This window comes from Alligator sinensis, unplaced genomic scaffold (genome assembly GCF_000455745.1).
Source record: "Alligator sinensis unplaced genomic scaffold, ASM45574v1 scaffold992_1, whole genome shotgun sequence".
NCBI classification, from domain to species: domain Eukaryota; kingdom Metazoa; phylum Chordata; order Crocodylia; family Alligatoridae; genus Alligator; species Alligator sinensis.
The window spans coordinates 920,481-928,060 of NW_005842422.1; the positions used below are offsets into that span (position 1 = coordinate 920,481).

A 7,580-nucleotide genomic window follows, 5' to 3' on the forward strand; every position below is an offset into this window, starting at 1 on the left:
CATTATGTTTGAGGGATCTAGCTTGGTTTTCTGCAGGGTATCCACAATATTTCATGAAATATTTTCATCAATGAGATTTTATTATTGTTAATACAGCAAGGGCAGGTGAGCAGACTGCCTTTAACAAAGTTATGTTATTCTTATTTGCGGGTTTCTTTTTACCCTACATTCATGAATCTTAGTCCAAAACAAACTGCATTTTTACCTTTTTAGAACTTCATCCAAAACCCAAGAACATGAATAGATTATTTTCATTGCCTAACACTAAATCAAGACCTCAGTAGAAAATCTGTAGGTGGAGGAAGTAGTACTGCCAATACTTAAGATTACCTGACACCTCCCATTATAAGATTTTTATATTTAATTCCAAATAATCATGTCAGACTTTAAGTGTTTGAATTTAAATATTATCTGTGTCGGCTCTTTGCCTCAGGCTGAATCTATTTTTTTTTTTTTTTAAGTTTAAGCAAAACTGGTTCAGCTATTTTGGAGAATGAGATTTGGGGGGGAAAGTGTGTTGTATTGTCCAAGTTAAATAAAAGTTCTTCAAACTTTTTCAGTGAGACCTGTTCAGACCTAACACCTCTTTTCTTTGGATCAGAGACTTGAAATTTAGCAGTGGGGTGTGGAGGAGGTTGCCCAAGTATTAGGGATGTGTTGTGTTCCTTGCCATCTCAGTTGGCACATGCTCAGTTGAGACTTGTTAGAGTTTCCTGGCTGAATTCCCTAAACTTTCACCAGTATTGAGCATGCTACCTTTTGGGAATGTAAAAGTAGAGTTTTCTCTGGAATTTTGTGACTGCTCACTTAAGAGTAAGGTTAACATTTTTATTCTGTAGAAAATACATACAACCTGCAGGCTAGGTTTTGTGTTTGCTACTATAACTAGTTTCCTCAGTTTCTTTGGGTTGGTTCTTGTAAGTATGCAAGAAAATTTGCCTCTCTTGAAGGAGGGTTCCTAGAAGAGGAAGTGACCATAGGGCAATCTTTCTATTAGCATGTAGAAGTTAAAAAGATTCAGTCTTGCACATTTCATCCTTTTTTTTTTGTCTTCAGTTACCTTCATAGTTCTCAGGAATGTTTCCTCCTCTGACTTCAGGTGTTTCTCCAGCAGTTTTCCACACATTCTCCTTCTTGTACTCTCTGTTACTTCCCTGTACTTCTTGTTCTAGCATGCCTCATTTCTCTACTTGAAACATTACAGGATGGACCTCCTTTTTTTTTTTTTGCATGCCTAAACAGACTTTCAGAATGTTTTTATTTTGGTATTTGATATTTTATATTGTTATAGATATGGTGGAGAAGAATTTGTGAAGGACAGGGTATGCCCCCAGGTAAACCAGTTCAACCTGGCTAGAGGTTTCTAAATGTCACTGAAAGAAGATTAACTTGTTAAGAGGAAACAGTCTCTTACAGTGGTAAACCTTTCAGCCAATGCTTAACGAGTCAATACTGTGACAAGTTGGCCTGTGTTCAGTAGCCTGAATCTGAGGCATAAATCCTGACTCAGCATGATACTTATGTGCCTGACTTAAGCATTGACTGCTTGAATTCTGCACACATGCATAAGTTTCAGCATGTGAACAAGTACCTTGCTGAATCACTGACAGGTTGAGTGCCACCTAGACATCCCGTCTTTCATTGGCTTCAGACAATAGCTATCACATACAGAGAAACTGAAGTCAATAGCAGAGGGTGCTCAGGGCTGTTTGAGAACCACCTTTGGGGAAACAAAAGGCCCCAGATGGGTAGATCTCCTGTGTCTGTGCTTCACGTAACCATCTGTGGTTTTAAAATACATTATTAACCTCTAAACAAGCTATTCCTGTGGCTCGTCTAGAAAGACAACAATATGCCTCTGAAGACAGCAATCTCATCATGCACACCTACGCCCACACCCACAGGCACACACAGCATCCAGTGCATATTCTTAAGCTGTCTCTGACACACATAATTTTCCTCATTATTGAGAACTCAGCTCTGCCCTACCTCTTTAACAAAAGAGATTCCCTTACGCAGGAGACAAGGAGGGGAAAAAATAGAGAAATTAGTTTTAACAAAAACCCAAACATGGAACAATCTTGAATTATCCAATCGAACACAAAACCTAATCCAAAGCCTGTTGAAATAAACAGGAAATGAGTCTTGTGTGTGAAACTGTCTAAATCATATTTATATGCTTGAAAATGAAACATTTTTCCTGTGACAAATAGCGAGGGACAGAGTTCAAAAGATTTCAAAGTTCATTTGAAATTGACCTCCCTAATCTTTTCTTCAGCAGAAAAGTCAAGAGAAAACTGGTTTGTTTTTTTTTTGGTTTTTTTAGTTTATTCAGACTAGATACTCTGATATTTTTACTTCTGGAATTCAGCGTGGTCAGAAATATGAAAAGAGCCATTGCAGTTACTTAGCATTTCTGTTTCCATCTGAACTGGAAGGGAAGGGAATACATGGACATTTTGAAAGAGGAAAGAAAGCAGCCATACTATTGCAGAGCTCATCCACTGTTTGGTATTTTAGTTTGAGATCATCTGCCTAACAAGATTTCAAGTAGTCTGGTGGGCTGTTCAGTTGGGCCACAATCTAGCAAGGTTGTGGTCATAGGCGACATGTAGGGGGGTCATGGGGGTAGGGGGGACCTGCCCCACCCTGGGATTGGCTGCTGCTGTTGGCTTCTGTGGGCAGTCATTGCCCCCACTGCCAATGACACCACCGCTGGCATCTGCGGGCGGTTCCTGCTCACCACTGACTACAAATGGTGCCCGCCCCAGTCTCGGGAGGCACAAGTCATTCATGGCTGTGGTGAATCTCTTGCAGCTGCCACCCCCAAATTGCACCAGTGCTAGGAAGTAGGCCACCAGTTTGCATAACATGAGTGTCAGTTAAAGTAGGACTCAACTGTGAACTGATGTAGATTGTCTTGTATTCAAAAGCTTGTCTAACTTTATCTCAACCAAGCAGTTGGTCCTGTAAAAGATATCACCCACAAAAATCCTTGACTCGGTTGCAAGATTTAACAGCATCTCCTTAAACCTTATTTATTCAATGACCTCAGAGATCTTTTCCCTGTAGTGTGGCTAGCATTGTGATATTGGGATGGAAAGTATGTCTACCACAACGGGGTGGTATGCAGTAAGCTTTTCATGGCTTCTCTCCACATTTGCTCCTTTTCTTTCTGAGGTTCTCTACTGTCATTCCCCACCAAAGAGGCTCCTGGCAGAGGAATTGTGCCCCTCAGGAAGATATACTATGAGGAAATAATGACTGGAGCATACTCCTCTGCAGTTACTGTACTGATAACAAGCCCTAGGCAGAAGGTAGGGCCTGACTTCAGACTAACAGGACTAACCACCTCATTGTTTTGGTCTTTCATAATTCAGTTGTTTCTTCCAAAAGAGTCTTTGGAAGCATCAGACAAACCCAATATACCATATCCCTTTCTTTCCCTTTCCCTTTCTTTTTTTTTTTTTCTTTGACACATTTTTAGCCAACTCCTAAGAGACATTGCTGTGAAATAAAACTTTTTCAGCATTCCCAAATAAACTTGGTCTGTCTATTTTCATGCTGCCATATTTCAGTATTTCTGTTTTTCATCCTAAACCAGGGATTAAAACAAATACCAAAATGTTAGATTTTGATGAAAATTCCACTCCTCTTCTCTCTTTCCCCCCCCCCTTTTTAATTAACTTCAGTTAATATTAATAGTATATGTCTGTAGAACAAGATGGAGCCACTGTGGAGGTTAACTGGGGAAATCGTACCACGGTTTAACCATTAGTCCTTTAATAGTCCTTTCCTTTCTCCACTGATTACCATTATATCCATGCATTCACAAAGTAAGCACACTCTCCTGTCTGATTGTCATTGTCTTTCCATAGTTTGTGGTGTTCAAAATTGGCAGAGATGTTACAAATACTAGAATTGCAAATTAATTGGATCGGAAAGGACTGGTAGATTATGAAATGGGAAAAATCATCTTTTCACTAATATCTTGATTCATGACAAAGAAAACACAAAGGAAATGTGTACATGGTAAATAAGAAAGTATGGAAGCCAGGGCCCTGAATTAAAAAACAAAAACTAGAAGACCCTGATGCCTAATATTAGGTGCCTAAATCTCATGTATAAGCAACCTAAATAAATGTCATGATTTATGGAGAAGTCCAATAACAACTCCCACTAAAGTCAAGGGTGATTTAAAAACTGGGTCACTTAGAAATTTATCACTGACATGGGGCCGGATGTTTGCCTGAATATACCATATGAATGTAGGAGAGGGAGCCTAACTTTAGACGTCAGTTATCAAATATACTGATTTATACTGTTTTTAAATTGCCTTGAAGCACATATAGCTGTTTAACTTTAGTCCTGCCCTGAAAATATTTGCTAGCTAATTTTCAATGAAAGTAAGCATGTGTTGGAGAGGAGGAATTATTCACACAAATGAAATGATACTAGATAATAAAAATGAACAACTGCAAAAGCAAACATGACTTGGGTCAGAATTATTATGCAGTTTTAATAGGTTCAGAGATTTCCCATCTTATATGATTTAACTGGAGTCTATTTAAGCATAAGAATGACTTATTCACTCATCTAGAGTCAACTGTAATGTGACTATCGATTAAAGGGAAAAAACCTAGAAAAATAGCTAAACCCATTTTAACCCTTTTTTATTTTTTTGGTCAGGAAACATTTGGCTGTGTTTAGTCCTTTTTGATAATGGCATTATTACCAAGCTACTTCCTAGAGTACTAGGAATGAAGTTATATTGTTTTGGGTGATTAGATCACCAGCTGGTATAAATGAGCATTGCTGTACTGATTTCAGTGAGCTATACCATTTTATAGCAGCTGGGGATCTGACTCGCATATTCTGTTTTCTACCCCCAGAATGCAGAGAGATTTTTAACCTCACCAGGTAATTTAAAACAATAATCACATTACAGTTTGGTCAGTGTGAAACCCTTTATTTTAGAAGAGTTACCTGTCACTTTAATTAGCCTCCCAAAAAGAAATCTTTTTGATTTTTCCATTTCTCACATGTAACTGGTTTGCAAAAAGCCCTTGGACTGCATTGCTCTTTCCACATTGATGGAAAATAACAAGATATTGGTGACACAAAGGCCAACAAATGGATAAAGGAAGCATGGAATCTGAGATCTATACTTTTTAATAATTTTTAAACTAGCTACAAAATGTCAATCACTTCACAAACTGACAGGAGACATAAGGAATTTCATATTACATGCTGTAATGATATTTCTCTCACAGTTTATCTAGATTTCATTCATTTAGGTTATTTTTTATTATTTTTAATTAAGTCAGCTACTAAACATCTCAGCTATTTGGTGTGCATAGCTCTAGGTAAGCAACAAAGAACCGTACTGATAACAAACCACATGGGGACAGCGACTAGTATGATAGAGCTTATAAAAATTACATTTCTTTGCACCATTTCATATGGTAGTCGTTTCCTCCAAAAGATAGTCTTTAAAAGCAGCAGACGAACCCAGTATATTACACTTATTCCTTTTTTGTCTTTGACATATTTTCAGCCAAACGTTTATTTTGCTGGCAATGGTTAAATAGTGAGTGCCAAATCCATCTTCTTTTTTCATAATTAAAAAAATGATCATGGTGAATAACTATATATATATCAACAAGAAAAAAGTGGCACTACTGCAAAATTGCTGGTATAACAGAGTCCCAATACTGAGCATGCTTTTGTTGTCATCGTTGATGTGCTACTGCCATGGGAAAGGTCTTGTTTAAGTAGGAGTCTAAAAGTCTATTAATTCCTCATGCATAAATGCAGAAATCACATCACTTTTTTTTTAGTGCAATGCTTGTTATAGTTATATAATTCCACATTGTCTAATCATGAAATCATAACAACAGGTAATGGCAATGAAGAACCAAAGACAGCAGGTTTTAAGTGCTTAAACATCATGATATCCAAAGACAGGAGCATGGCAGTAGCTCTGTGGAATGTCACAGTTTTACAAGAACAATACTGTATATTTAAAGGTTAACAGCACGTTTAGCATTCCAACATTGTTGTCATTCAGCAAACATCATAAAATTAAAAAAAGAAAAGAAACCCCAAACTGAAAAAAACAAGAAAAAAAACCCAAAACAAAACACAAACAAACAAACCAAAAAACATAGGAGTGAGCTATAGCCATCAAATCAGCGCTATGTACAACCTTTGGAAAGAAAGATATTTAGAAAAAAATAATTACAAGTATCATTTTTGGAAAGCCGACAAACTACACAGGACAACATTTACAATGGGGGCTGATATGTGCATGTGTGCAAACCTAGTAGGTAAATACCATGATAAAAGCATGAAGGTACTGCCCGTGAAGACAGCATTAATAAGGAAATGCATCTCATTGCATTTAACCGCTGCCCAGCATCTTTGTTGCACGTTGGTTGGCTTCATCGATCCTGTTTTTGTTGGAATCAGCCTGGGGAAAAGGTAGGAAAGAAACAAGTTAGGCTGTGGCAGAGCAGGAGCTTCTGTTTGACTGACTATATCATGGCAAATGTTTAGTCAAGTATAAAGTAGGAGTGTTTCACCCATCAGGAGTCCTGAGAGCTTTTCTCTGCTTCTGGTTCTGGTGACGTAGCAAAAAAGAGATGCTCAGAAGTTCTGTGAAACTTGCCATTCTCTATATACTAGGGGTCCAATTAGTCATAGAAAAAAACTGTTTTCAGGGCTGTACATCCCAGTTTCCAGATCTGCAAGGTTCAAGGAAGCTCTGAGTAAGGATCTTGGATGTTTTACTGAACTTCCCAACACTAGGCCAAACCCTCAGATGGCATGAATTGGTATAGTTCTACTAAAGTGGGCACTCAGGACGTGACCAAATTGGAACTTCATCCATCAATAGTTGTGACACATGACAAGGTTTTTGAGCCTTGGTGTTAAATAAGAGTGCTTAACTGTCATGGATCTGAGTTCTATCTTGGCTGAATGAAGCTGTAAAAGTTTTCCAAATCTTTAGCTTGGCAACATGGCAGAATAGTGGAGAAATCCTTGGAACAGAGATCCAGGCTGCCCTATCTTAAACATTAGAAAAAGCCAAGCTTGTTTGACAGTCCATCAAAGCCAGTCCCCAAATCAAAGCATGCCTTGTTCCACATGTAGTGGGAGGGGAATAGGAGGCTTTATGATATTCTTACACGCACCCTAAAAATTAACTGGGACTGATTCAAGTGAAAGCATTCTCATGGCTACTCAAGATCGTTTGTTAAACTAACAGCACTTAATGGGGGATTAAGGAGAAACAAGATGATGGATGGACTACAAACCCTGTGCCCTTGACACTGTCTTGCTAATGCTTCTGTAAAACCGTGGCTCAATAAAGCCTCAGCTTCTAGCAGCCTCCACTTTCTTCTCCTTAATTTAACAAAGTGTCTGCTTTTTAACTGAATTTTCCCTTCCTGGGAGGTAGTACCAGGCTTGCTTTGGTGGCTAGAAATGTAATGAGTGAAAAATTTCAAGACCCTTGCAGATAGCACCTGGAAGATAAGTGACATATCTTCCAGGAATACATGAAGGGTCAGCAGTAA

General features: G+C 38.3%; 1 protein-coding gene across 1 annotated transcript in view; it reads right to left on the reverse strand.

Moving 5' to 3' along the window:
* Positions 1–5,183: 5,183 nt before the first annotated feature.
* The window catches only part of SNAP25 (synaptosome associated protein 25), a 95,310-nt gene continuing 92,913 nt past the window's right edge, over positions 5,184–7,580 (reverse strand). Inside the window, exon 8 of the mRNA XM_006030115.3 lies at positions 5,184–6,472. Coding sequence (XP_006030177.1) covers positions 6,404–6,472 — 69 coding nt within the window. The 3' untranslated portion in view covers positions 5,184–6,403. The remainder of the gene's footprint in view (positions 6,473–7,580) is intronic.